This window comes from Solea solea, chromosome 18 (assembly GCF_958295425.1).
Source record: "Solea solea chromosome 18, fSolSol10.1, whole genome shotgun sequence".
Taxonomy (NCBI): Eukaryota; Metazoa; Chordata; class Actinopteri; order Pleuronectiformes; family Soleidae; genus Solea; species Solea solea.
Genome location: NC_081151.1, coordinates 16,357,064 through 16,371,230, shown reverse-complemented (window position 1 = coordinate 16,371,230; position 14,167 = coordinate 16,357,064). Strand labels below are relative to the sequence as shown.

Genomic DNA, 14,167 nt, shown 5'->3' with positions numbered 1-14,167 from the left:
AAACGTCATAGTATAGTATGTCGTCCAAAATGAGACAAAAATGTCATAGTATAGTATGGCGTCCAAAATGAGACAAAAACGTCATTGTATAGTATGTCGTCCAAAATCACTCAAGAAAGTCATAGTATAGTATGTTGTCCAAAATGAGACAAAAACGTCATAGTATAGCCTGTCGTCCAAAATGAGACAAAAATGTCATAGTATAGTATGTCGTCCGAAATCACTCAAGAAAGTCATAGTATAGTATGTTGTCCAAAATGAGACAAAAACGTCATAGTATAGCATGTCGTCCAAAATGAGACAAAAATGTCATAGTATAGTATGTCGTCCAAAATCACTCAAGAAAGTCATAGTATAGTATGTTGTCCAAAATGAGACCAAAATGTCATAGTATAGTATGTCGTCCAAAATCACTCAAGAAAGTCATAGTATAGTATGTTGTCCAAAATGAGACCAAAATGTCATAGTATAGTATGTCGTCCTAAATGAGACAAAAATGTCATATAGTTTTTCGTCCAAAATGAGACACAAATTTCATAGTATAGTATGTCGTCCAAAATGACACAAAAACGTCATTGTATAGTATGTCGTCCAAAATCACACAAAAATGTCATAGTATAGTATGTCATCCAAAATGAGACAAAAATGTCATAGTATAGTATGTCGTCCAAAATGAGACAAAAATGTCATAGTATAGTATGTCGTCCAAAATCCCTCAAAAATGTCATAGTATAGTATGTCGTCCAAAATGAGACAAAAATGTCATAGTATAGTATGTCATCCAAAATGAGACAAAAACGTCATAGTATAGTATGTCGTCCAAAATGAGACAAAAATGTCATAGTATAGTATGTCGTCCAAAATGAGACAAAAACGTCATAGTATAGCATGTCGTCCAAAATCACTCAAGAAAGTCATAGTATAGTATGTCGTCCAAAATGAGACAAAAAAGTCATAGTATAGCATGTCGTCCAAAATGAGACAAAAATGTCATAGTATAGTATGTCGTCCAAAATCACTCAAGAAAGTCATAGTATAGTATGTTGTCCAAAAGGAGACCAAAATGTCATAGTATAGTATGTCGTCCTAAATAAGACAAAAACGTCATATAGTTTTTCGTCCAAAATGAGACAAAAACGTCATAGTATAGCATGTCGTCCAAAATGAGACAAAAATGTCATAGTATAGTATGTCGTCCAAAATCACTCAAGAAAGTCATAGTATAGTATGTTGTCCAAAAGGAGACAAAAATGTCATAGTATAGTATGTCGTCCAAAATGAGACAAAAATGTCATAGTATAGCATGTCGTCCAAAATGAGACAAAAATGTCATAGTATAGTATGTCGTCCAAAATCACTCAAGAAAGTCATAGTATAGTATGTTGTCCAAAATGAGACCAAAATGTCATAGTATAGTATGTCGTCCAAAATCCCTCAAAAATGTCATAGTATAGTATGTCGTCCAAAATGAGACAAAAATGTCATAGTATAGTATGTCATCCAAAATGAGATAAAAACGTCATAGTATAGTATGTCGTCCAAAATGAGACAAAAACGTCATAGTATAGTATGTCGTCCAAAATGAGACAAAAATGTCATAGTATAGTATGTCGTCCAAAATGAGACAAAAACGTCATAGTATAGTATGTCGTCCAAAATCACTCAAGAAAGTCATAGTATAGTATGTTGTCCAAAATGAGACAAAAACGTCATAGTATAGCATGTCGTCCAAAATGAGACAAAAATGTCATAGTATAGTATGTCGTCCAAAATCACTCAAGAAAGTCATAGTATAGTATGTTGTCCAAAATGAGACAAAAACGTCATAGTATAGCATGTCGTCCAAAATGAGACAAAAATGTCATAGTATAGTATGTCGTCCAAAATCACTCAAGAAAGTCATAGTATAGTATGTTGTCCAAAATGAGACCAAAATGTCATAGTATAGTATGTCGTCCTAAATGAGACAAAAATGTCATATAGTTTTTCGTCCAAAATGAGACAAAAATGTCATAGTATAGTATGTCGTCCAAAATGAGACAAAAACGTCATAGTATAGTATGTCGTCCAAAATGAGACAAAAATTTCATAGTATAGTATGTCGTCCAAAATGAGACAAAAATGTCATAGTATAGTATGTCGTCCAAAATCCCTCAAAAATGTCATAGTATAGTATGTCATCCAAAATGAGACAAAAACGTCATAGTATAGTATGTCGTCCAAAATGAGACAAAAATGTCATAGTATAGTATGTCGTCCAAAATGAGACAAAAACGTCATAGTATAGTATGTTGTCCAAAAGGAGACCAAAATGTCATAGTATAGTATGTTGTCCAAAAGGAGACAAAAATGTCATAGTATAGTATGTCGTCCTAAATGAGACAAAAACGTCATATAGTTTTTCGTCCAAAATGAGACAAAAACGTCATAGTATAGTATGTCGTCCAAAATGAGACAAAAATGTCATAGTATAGTTTGTCGTTCAAAATCACTCAAAAATGTCATAGTATAGTATGTCGTCCAAAATGACACAAAAACGTCATTGTATAGTATGTCGTCCAAAATCACACAAAAATGTCATAGTATAGTATGTCATCCAAAATGAGACAAAAATGTCATAGTATAGTATGTCGTCCTAAATGAGACAAAAATGTCATATAGTTTTTCGTCCAAAATGAGACAAAAATGTCATAGTATAGTATGTCGTCCAAAATGAGACAAAAATGTCATAGTATAGTATGTCATCCAAAATGAGACAAAAAACGTCATAGTATAGTATGTCGTCCAAAATTAGACAAAAATGTCATAGTATAGTATGTCGTCCAAAATGAGACAAAAACGTCATAGTATAGTATGTCGTCCAAAATCACTCAAGAAAGTCATAGCATAGTATGTTGTCCAAAATGAGACAAAAACGTCATAGTATAGCATGTCGTCCAAAATGAGACAAAAATGTCATAGTATAGTATGTCGTCCAAGATCACTCAAGAAAGTCATAGTATACTATGTTGTCCAAAATGAGACCAAAATGTCATAGTATAGTGTGTCGTCCTAAATGAGACAAAAATATCATATAGTTTTTCGTCCAAAATGAGACAAAAATTTCATAGTATAGTATGTCGTCCAAAATGACACAAAAACGTCATTGTATAGTATGTCGTCCAAACTCACACAAAAATGTCATAGTATAGTATGTCATCCAAAATGAGACAAAAATGTCATAGTATAGTATGTCGTCCAAAATGAGACAAAAACGTCATAGTATAGTATGTCGTCCAAAATCACTCAAGAAAGTCATAGTATAGTATGTCGTCCAAAATGAGACAAAAATGTCATAGTATAGTATGTCGTCCAAAATCCCTCAAAAATGTCATAGTATAGTATGTCGTCCAAAATGAGACAAAAATGTCATAGTATAGTATGTCATCCAAAATGAGACAAAAACGTCATAGTATAGTATGTCGTCCAAAATGAGACAAAAATGTCATAGTATAGTATGTCGTCCAAAATGAGACAAAAACGTCATAGTATAGTATGTTGTCCAAAATGAGACAAAAACGTCATAGTATAGCATGTCGTCCAAAATGAGACAAAAATGTCATAGTATAGTATGTCGTCCAAAATCACTCAAGAAAGTCATAGTATAGTATGTTGTCCAAAAGGAGACCAAAATGTCATAGTATAGTATGTCGTCCTAAATGAGACAAAAACGTCATATAGTTTTTCGTCCAAAATGAGACAAAAACGTCATAGTATTGTATGTCGTCCAAAATGAGACAAAAATGATATAGTATAGTATGTCGTTCAAAATCACTCAAAAATATCATAGTATGGTATGTCGTCCAAAATGAGACAAAAATGTCATAGTATAGTATGTCATCCAAAATGACACAAAAACGTCATAGTATAGTATGTTGTCCAAAATGAGACAAAAATGTCATAGTATTGTATGTCGTCCAAAATGAGACAAAAATGTCATAGTATAGTATGTCGTCCAAAATCACTCAAGAAAGTCATAGTATAGTATGTCGTCCAAAATGAGACAAAAATGTCATAGTATAGTATGTCGTCCAAAATGACACAAAACGTCATAGTATAGTATGTCGTCCAAAATCACACAAAAATGTCATAGTATAGTATGTCATCCAAAATGAGACAAAAATATCATTGTATAGTATGTCGTCCAAAATGACACAAAAACGTCATAGTATAGTATGTCGTCCAAAATCACACAAAAATGTCATAGTATAGTATGTCGTCAAAAATCACACAAAAATGTCATAGTATAGTATGTTGTCCAAAATGAGACAAAAACGTTATAGTATAGTATGTCGTCCAAAATGAGACAAAAATGTCATAGTATAGTATGTCGTCCAAAAATGGAACAAAAATGTCATAGTATAGTATGTCATCCAAAATGAGACAAAAACGTCATAGTATAGTATGTCGTCCAAAATCACTCAAAAAAGTCATAGTATAGTATGTCGTCCAAAATGAGACCAAAATGTCATAGTATAGTATGTCGCCAAAAATCACACAAAAATGTCATAGTATAGTATGTTGTCCAAAATGAGACAAAAACGTCATAGTATAGTATGTCGTCCAAAATGAGACAAAAATGTCATAGTATAGTATGTCGTCCAAAAATGGAACAAAAATGTCATAGTATAGTATGTCATCCAAAATGAGACTAAAACGTCATAGTATAGTATGTCGTCCAAAATCACTAGAAAAAGTCATAGTATAGTATGTCGTCCAAAATGAGACCAAAATGTCATAGTATAGTATGTCGTCCTAAATGAGACAAAAATGTCATATAGTTTTTCGTCCAAAATGAGACAAAAACGTCGTAGTATAGTATGTCGTCCAAAATGAGACAAAAATGTCATAGTATAGTATGTCGTGCAGAATGAGACAAAATGTCATAGTATAGTATGTCGACCCAAACGAGACAAAAACGTTATAGTATAGCATGTCGTCCAAAATGAGACAAAAATGTCATAGTATAGTAAGTCGTCCAAAATGAGACAAAAACGTCATAGTATAGTATGTCATCCAAAATGACACAAAAACTTCATAGTATAGTATGTAGTCCAAAATGAGACAAAAATGTCATAGTATAGTATGTCGTGCAGAATGAGACAAAATGTCATAGTATAGCATGTCGTCCAAAATGAGACAAAAACATCATAGGATAGTATGTCGTCCAAAATGAGACAAAAATGTCATAGTATAGTATGTCGTCCAAAATCACTCAAAAATGTCATAGTATAGTATGTCGACCAAAACGAGACAAAAATGTCATAGTATAGTATGTCGTCCAAAATCCCTCAAAAATGTCATAGTATAGCATGTCGTCCAAACTGAAACAAAAACGTCATAGTATAGCATGTCGTCCAAAATGAGACAAAAACGTCATAGTATAGCATGTCGTCCAAAATGAGACAAAAATGTCATAGTATAGTATGTCGTCCAAAATGAGATAAAAACGTCATCGTATAGTAACGCGTCCAAAATGTCACAAAAAGTCATAGTATAGTAACGCGTCCAAAATGTCACATAAAGTCATAGTATAGTAAGGTGTCCAAAATGTCACAAAATGTCATTGTATAGTAAGGCGTCCATAGAAGCTGAAATCCAGCTTTGTCCTTCTTGGTTCTTACCTTGGGACGCTGAGTAATCCTGTCCCTGATGTCAATGAGGGGTCTGGATGCTTCGTACCCAACGAGTATTTAGATCCAAGATCATTCAGTGACTTGTAGACCTGTAACAGGATTTTAAACTCGATCCTTTGACATCCAGGGAGCCAGTGCAGTGATTTAAGGACAGATGTGATATGATCCACCTTCTTGCTGTTGGTCATTCTGGATGAGCTGCAGCTACTTGATTGATTTTTTTACTGAGACCTTAAAGACATCATTACAATAATCTAACCTGCTAAGAATAAATGCATGAACAAGTTGTTGTCACACGTAAAATTCAGGTCTGAATCCATAACTACACCAAGATTTCTGGTTTGGTCTGTGTTTTTTAGTGTCAAGAAAGAATGTACATAAAGGGAGGAGAGGATGGATGGAAAAAAAGAAACTCTGGAGCAGAGTTTTTTACTTGTATCCAACAAGAAAGAAAAAGGATTGCATCTTGGAAAAAGTTTCTTTTTATTTGTCTGGTTTTGATTTTTGCCCACGTTGTATTGCAACATCTGCAAATCTGTTCTTGACAAAGCAACTCAACGTAATCAACAGAAGCAAGCAAATCATGATCATGTACAAATGTTACAAATGTGACATCACACAGTAAGAAAATAAGGAGTGAAAAACATGCCTTGATGCTAATAAAGCTGTGTTTGAACCTTGTCATCTGTGTGTGTGTCTGTGTTCACAGTCCATGTCACTGTTACCACATGAAAGAGAATAAAAAAACGCTGACATGGATCCGTCAGAGGAGAAAGACCAGTGAGTTCCTCAGGTTTCATCAGCAGCTTCTTCTCCATCATCAGCACCTGCACAACAAAACACAACCAAAAAAACATGTTAGTGTGTATTTCATGTTAGACATATAACATCACTGTGTAAAAAGGAAAAGGACAGAATGTTGAAAGAAAGAAATGATGAAAAAGGAAGGAAGAAAGAAAAAAGGAAGAAAATAAGAGAAGGATGAAAGTGAAGATAGAAAGAAAAAGAAAGGATGAAAGAAACTAAAAACGGAATGAATGAAAGAAAAAGGAAAAATAAAGAAAGGATGGCAGTGAAGACAAGAAAGGATGGAAAAAGAAATGAAGAAAGAAGATACAAAGAAATAAAAAAGGACAGATGAAAGAAAAAGACATAATTAGGTCATGTGAGGTCACAGTGACCTTCAGCGCCGACCACTAAAAAGGGGTCAGTTTGTCTTTGAGACGTCAGTGCCTGCTGCTGTCACTGTGGAGCTTTAGGTTTATGAACGTGTTAAAGTCACAGAAACATCATCAAGGCGTCTGAAATATCACAGTAAAGACTCTAAAAGGTCAAAGTGCAGTTGCTGTTGTTCGTGACACTACGTACATGAACTCCAGGAAGAGCTGCCACAGTTCAGCTCTTCACAGGTTCTTCATCTCCACCCTCAGTATCACCACTGTCTCTTCCACCACCAGGATTCTCTGTCTCTCCCATGACGGTCTGAAGCTTCTCTTCTTCTTATCATCTCCTGCAGGCTGCACACGTTTGTACACAGTTCTCACCGAGTCACTTCCCCCACACAGGCAGGTACTCCGGTCCCTGATTCAGCGACACCCACAGCTCTCATCTTTGGCTGCCTGTTGTCGAGCATCTTCCTCTGAGACCAGCTCCAAAGCCTCCTGAAGGAACCCGTGGTGAACTAGCAGAGGTAGGTTGGCAGCAGGGCCAGGAGAAAGTGGTCTCGGGTTAAACCCCTTTGGACAGCTGGGGACATGTGTGCGTGGTTGTGGTGGACCAGCCCTTCAAAGCCATTGGCAAGATCTCTCAGCAGCTCCTGATGATGATGTCCCTGTGGCTTCAAACATGTTCCTCAACAGCCGTCTTCCCATCACTAAAACGGTACGACACATCAGAATATGTTATTGGGCCCGCTGAAGTCCAGTATGTTGTCCAAAATATCAAAAACACGTTATATTCCAGGAAAGATTCAAACATGTTCCCTAAAAACACCAGGCTGTAGTACGGCGTGCAGACTGTGACAAAAAACACCTTGTAAAATAAGGTGTCCAAAATGTCTGTAAGTACTATTACTATAAACCTTTTAAAGAAGAGGGAGGATCTGTGATGGAAGCTTTGAACTGTGTTGAGGAACTTGGAAGGATTGGTTGACACATCACTCCCTGGACACAGATGTGCTGCAAGGACTGTCCTGGAAGGTTTTGAGGACATTCACAGTGATACCTCTGCATTTAAATCTAATCTAATTAATGAGTCCAAGCAAGGACACGCATTTTTCTAGTTTATTTTCTATGCCGATGATACACACCTTCAAAGTTCAGAGTACAATCCTGAGTTTTTCATGTTTAACAAACATAGTCTCACAATATCAGGTCCTTTCAATGTTGTGCAGCGCGATAAACAAACTGTATTGTCTTCATAACTTGCTCTAATGACAGCGAGGAAGCGACCAACGGATACTGCCACACAGTTTTTCACCTCCTCTACATTATCCTTACTTCTACTATTGCTGGGGCAACAGCTACATCAGAGGGCAAATTTTTTTTTTTTTTAATCAGAGATTGTAGGATTAATGTGGACCTAGTCTTTTAAACCCAGTTGTTGGCTTCCATGTTGGTTCCAAAGTCAAGCCAGGATCAGTCTGGATAAGGTGAACGCGACATTTCATTTCCTTTCCTGTCTCCTTTCATCTTTTAATAAGAGAAAACCGATATCACTCGCCACCAAAGTTGGCACTGCACACGCTGGTGCCCTACAGTTCGATTTGGTACAGTATGTATTTTTTAGGAATTCCATTGGGAATAGTACCAAAATAACCAGGCCCAACCGTACCATTTTTCAGTACCCTTCCCTTGCGAGCTAGGCCCACGAGAGTCATTCTTCAATGCCGTGGTCTATTCTCATACTAATGGCGTGTTTCCTCGCCTCGCCTTGGCACGGTTAAGTTGCGTTACCACTATCATAGTACCTGGTACCAGGTACTTTTTTTAGTACCTGCTCTGGCGAGTTTCCAAGTAGAGCTGAAACAATTCATCGATGAATCGATTATTAATCAATTACTAAATGAATCGACAACTGTTTTGATAATCGAGTAATCGGTTTGAAGCTTCTTTCGTGATTAAAACAACATTGTTTAAGCTTCTTAAATGTGAGTATTTTCTTCATTTCTTTGCTCCGGATAACAAAGCAATCATTAAAAGTGAATCATTTTGGTTTGTGGACGAAACAAGACATTTGAGAACATCATCATTTCCAGGTTTGACAAACACGATCAACATTTTTTTAAGGTTTTTTGATATTTTATGGACCAAACGATCGATTAAAGGCGACATAGACCGGAAGCTCCAATTAACGCTGCGTTTGTGTGTGTATCTGCGTCATTACCTCGTTTATGGAACCCTAAAGTTTCAGAACAAACAGTTCAGCCACTGCTGAGAAAATAGGGTTTTATTGTTTTCCTGGGCTCTGCGAAGCCGATCAGGACTTGTCATCAGTAAACCTCACCACTGCTCTCACCTCCGTAGCACCTCCTGGTGCGGGCACTAGTCCGGGCACATCCGGTTGCGTACATTCAACCGCAGAAGAAGAAGAACTATTCTTGTTGTAGCTGCTGAGATGCAGAGCATCCACCGTGCCAGAGGGGGAGCTGTGTATCTGAGAGCTGGCCTACCAATTACGTCACTTCCAGGTACCTGGCCAATCACAGGACAGTGGGAAAGCTCTCGTTCTGGGGGTGTGATTTTGGTCTGAAACAGCGCGGCTGACGAGAGCGTCAGTGAGGAGATATTTCGATCGGCTTGTTTGTAGCGACGAGGAGGTTTTTAACCATGAAAACAAGTTAATATATGTAAGTAGACCTCCATAACTAACATATATGTGCGATACGAGCATTCGATGTCACCTTTAATAGAGAAAATAATCGACAGAGGCCCGACAAAGAAATCAAGCCGAACAATGCAGAACTGTAGATCAGTTAAAAAGACCTAAAAACGTGGGTTAATCTCCAACAATTACCAAGGTCGTTTACAAGTCACTAATCACTCATACTGTTCACTGCACAAATGAACAACAATTCCCATGATGCAATGCCACGTCCCTGTGTTCCTATTTGGCGGCAGAAATGTTATACTGTGCCTTTAAAGAGTAACATTACTGTACACAGTGTGTGGAGTGGCGTACCTCTTTGACGTTGGTGCAGACAGCAGGCGGCTCAGCTGTGCTGGGAGCAGCTCATCCGTGATGAAGTCCAGAGGTGGTTTACTTCACAGTTTGTTGTACTCAGACGTGAAGAGGACAGAAGGGAGTCTCTGACGAAGATGAAGAGGTTCTGATGTGTCAGCACGGGGCTCATTTGCACACGACCCTCCTGTGCTGGATTGTCGACATTTAGGTCCGGTCCGAAGCTTTATTTAAGTCGAGTATACAAAAGGGTCCGCCGTTTGCTTCAGGGTCATAGAAGCATTTCTGCTCTGCTTTGATTTGTTCTCCTGCTTAATTGTCTTCCTTAAAAGCCTCTGCAGTTATGATGGAGTTGTGCTTCCTGGTCAACAATAACTCTTTTTCTTCAGCCGCTGAGGCAGAAATAGCAGACAGCAAAGAGAGAGAGAGAGAAGTATGAAGTACGTCTACAGAAGTCCAACTTTAAATGACTGTATAACAGCTGATGATATAGTTATAGTTGTCTTTTTACATCACGATACAAAATGATCTGGTTTGCTTCCACAGCTCTAAAAAAAAAGGGTAAAGATATGTAAGGGAACGTAACACTGAGTGTGAGGAGGAGAGTTAAAGCTGTTGACTGAGCAGATAACCACGAGATGAGGGTTCACGACAAAGCTGTGGGTCTATTTCTCGTCCAGACTGGCTTTCAGCTGTGCTTCTAGGGCCATTTTATCAAACGTGCGCATGTTGGTCTCTTCTCGCACTTTGTCTCGCACGTGGAACGAGGCTCTCGCCACGGAGCGAGCGCTCTCCAGCACCGCCCGCTTTTCTCTGAAGATCTGCTCGCTCTTCTCCAGCTTCTTCTCGATGGACTGAAGGAGCTCTTGGCGCCTCTGCTTCTCCTCCTCCTCCACCCGCTGCCTGTTGAGCTTCTGGAGTCTCTCCTTCTCCTGTCGGCTCTGGACGGCCCGCTGGGCCTTCTCTTTGGCCTTGACCTCGGCCACTAACGCCGCCTGCTGGGCTCGCTTCTCTGTCTCCTTCATACGCGCCTCCAGCTGCTGCTGCTGCTGTTTCTCGCGCTTCTCCGCAGCCTTGCGTGCTTTCTCAATCTGCTTCTCCTCACGCTTGGCCTTCTCTTTCCGCTCCTGCGCTCGCCGCTCAACTATCTGTTCATAATTCTCCAGCGAGCGGCTGAGCTTATCCTCCGCCGTCCTCCTGGCCTCCTCCCTCTCCTCCTGTTCTCTGCGGGCGATTTCCTGTATCAGGGCAGCGTGACGTCTCTTCTCAGCTTTGTTCAGACCCCGTCTCTCCTCCTGGGCCTGGTGCTCCTTCTCCTGCCTCTTCAGCTCAGCCATTGTGAGCTTCTCCTTCAGCAGTAGCCTCTCCTGCTCCAGCATGGCCGCCCTCTCTTCCTCCAGAGACTTCAGGTTCTGTTCTTGAAGAGATTTCTTGTGCTTCTCCTCTCGAGCCGCCTGCTGTAGCCTCAGCAGACGGTTGCGCTCCTGCTGCTCTGACAGCTCCCTCCATCGCTCCTCGCTCTCCTCTGCCTGTCGCATTTTGACAGCTGCAGACTGTCGCTCCTGCTGGCTCAGCCTCCGCTGGCGTATTGACACTTGTGTGTGCCACACTCGCTGACACTGAAGCACTGCGCGCTGCTTCTCCCTCTCCTCCTGCTCTCGCCGCAGCTCCTCAATCCTCCGCTCGCTGTCCCACTGCAGGTGAGCCACGTAACGAGTCTGACTCATGATGTCTTCCTCCTGATATCTGGCGAGCATCAGAGCCGCAATTTTGCGGTCGCGCTCGGACACGGCCTTCAGCCCGCGACGCTTTACTTCCCTTACAATGCGTTCCACCTTCTGTGTCGTCTGAAGCGAGTGGCTCAGGTCACCGAGGCTGAGGCTGCGGCCCATCAGGGAGTTGAAAGTAGCCAGGGTGCGAGCTCTGGGGCTGGAGACTTTAGCCCAGTGCTCTCGTACACCATCCCAACTGAAAGAAGAAGAAGAAGCGCCTGACTCTGAAGAGGTGCATACCGTGGTGGTGGTGGTGGTGTTGGTGGAGGCGGAGCAACAGACGGGATCCATCCTTCGCTGAAGAGACTCCAGTGAATGGCTTTTTACCTTTGCCTTGGAATGCAATCCGACATGTCCATTGTGCTGAGAGAACTGTCCCGTTACACCGTTAACAGGCTTCCCAGCGCTCTGACCGGCAGGCTTTGACGCCGATGAGGCTAAGGTTGTATTGGCTCTGGGGAAGGAGGGCGGTTTCGGAGTTGATCTGGGGAAAGTGTTTGACGATTTACCACCAGAGGACTTCCTGATGACTGGTGGAGGGCCAGAGGAGAGCGGGCGTGAGGCTTTTACTTGCTCGGTCGAGGAGGACAAAGGATGTTTAGTAAAACCTTGGTATCTGGTCTTGGAAGAGGGTGCAGAGGTTGCAGAAGTGATCTTTGAGGAGTGAGGAGATACTGAATGAGCAGATTTCGGAGAAGTACTAAGACTGGAAGTGGAGCCTTTTGATAAAAGAGCTGTTTTAGAGGGTGGAGCTGATACTGTGGCTTTAGAGGACGCACCGACATCAGGGACGGAGGTGGAGGTCACTGGCCCAGATTTAGGAGGTTGAACAGTGCTGGAGGCAGCTTTGTCCACAGAGGTGCTGCTGCTGCTGTTGTTGACCGTTGCCTGCAGAATCCTTCTTTTCTCCTCCCTAACAATCCTCTCCCTCTCCTCCTTGCAGTGCCGCAGCTTGGCGTGCCTGTCCTTCTCGTACACTTCAAACAGCCCTGTAGCGACGCGCATGGATCGTCCGGGGGCTTCCCGAGCGAAGTCAGTGAGCGGACGGGACAGCAGTTCCACGGGTTTGACCCCACATCGAGCGCACGCCTCCAGAGACCGGGGGCTCGTCAGCACGTAGCGACTGCCTTCAGCTGCTGGAGAGTCAAAGTTGTACAGGTCCAGGTGCAGCTTCGGCGAGGAATCTGCCTGAGTCTGTGGTTGCTGAGGTGTCGCCTCCAGAGAGGCAGCGTCCGGACTCGGCGTGTACGCCACGTGGCAGGGGCTCTGCTCAGAACTCCCGGTGGGCGGGGTCTCAAACTCGCCGTCCCCATCTTCCTCCGTCGTTGCACCATCAGCTTCTTCGGGAAGCCGGGGTTCTCCTGTGACCACAGCTGGTGTGTTGAGGGCTGGGCCTTTACACTTGTTCTGCTCCTCAGCCTCAGAAGGGTCGACCATAGTTGGCGAATACTGCGGACGGAGAGAGAGGAGGAGTTAACACATGAGGATGAAATAGTGAAATGTTTCAATGAGAGGATTATTTACTCAGACCAGAGCCCACAGTGATGCAGTCTGTGGGGGGGGGAGGGTCAGAGCTGCATGCATGCGTGAACACATATTCATGCTCTCACTGACTTTACACCAGATGAGACGTATTCCCTTCAGGGAAGTGACACAAAGCACAAACCCACCATAGTCCTTTCAAACAGACGGTCTATTTTTGGCAGAGTTACTAGGCTGAGAGAATCTGATTATGCATCGCAATCATTTTTCACTCTACATCACACAATCACCCTACAAACCACAGAAGGCCCTGCAACATGTATAATTAATGACCTCATCGTAAAAGCTTGATTTAAAACAATTTGAATAGGATTATGTACAAACATGTAAAATCACATATATTGCATGGATTTATCAAAGATATACATATACACACATATATATATATATAAATATATGTATATATACATATGTGTGTGTATATATTACAGAAGTATGTTAATTTAAAAAGAAATTTAATCAAACGTCGCTTTTTGTTGCAGCATTTTCTTTAATATTGTGTTTACTGCATGTCTGCTGTGTGCAGGGGTGTGCTGCTGTTTTTCTATCCTGTGACTTGGCTGCATTTCACGCGTGTGTGTGTGTGTGTGTGTGTGTGTCGCACCACAATAAAACACATACCTCACACACCTGCCAGTTTGTGAGACGATTTCTGAACCAGAGCTTTGTTCCCCTTGAATCCGTGCAGGTATCTTTATTCCACGCATAATATCCGGTTTCATTCAGGGAGGGAACGGTTTTGGGCCCAGTGATGGAGCATCACATCACATCACCTCCACCTCCTCCTCCTCCTCCAGCATCAGCAGCACGACACATGCGCACGGAGCCTTTCTCAGCCAGTGCGTTTTTAAAAAAACAACAACTAAATTGTCCTCTGAATAAAAGACTCTTCGATAAAAAAAACAGTTAAAGTCTAATATCCAGCGTTAAGTGTTAATCCCTCAGTAAAGGACATCCCGTAAACACCCGCGGTCTCCACCTGCTTTTTTTCAGCAGCAT

At 41.2% G+C, this 14,167-nt stretch overlaps 1 protein-coding gene across 4 annotated transcripts; it reads right to left on the bottom strand.

The window, feature by feature from the left end:
* Positions 1-6,134: 6,134 nt before the first annotated feature.
* Positions 6,135-14,167, bottom strand: ccdc177 (coiled-coil domain containing 177). 4 transcript variants are annotated; one of them, XM_058616156.1, is made up of 4 exons: positions 13,790-14,167; positions 9,855-13,075; positions 7,044-7,548; positions 6,135-6,502 (listed from the first exon to the last, which is right to left on the bottom strand). In XM_058616156.1, exon 2 carries the CDS (start codon positions 13,061-13,063, stop codon positions 10,520-10,522), a length of 2,544 nt encoding a protein of 847 aa, XP_058472139.1. In that variant the 5' UTR covers positions 13,064-13,075; positions 13,790-14,167; the 3' UTR covers positions 6,135-6,502; positions 7,044-7,548; positions 9,855-10,519. The 4 variants fall into 4 exon arrangements, with proteins under 4 accessions (XP_058472139.1, XP_058472142.1, XP_058472141.1 ...); XM_058616159.1 differs by having other exon boundaries at positions 7,220-7,548; XM_058616158.1 differs by having other exon boundaries at positions 13,799-14,167.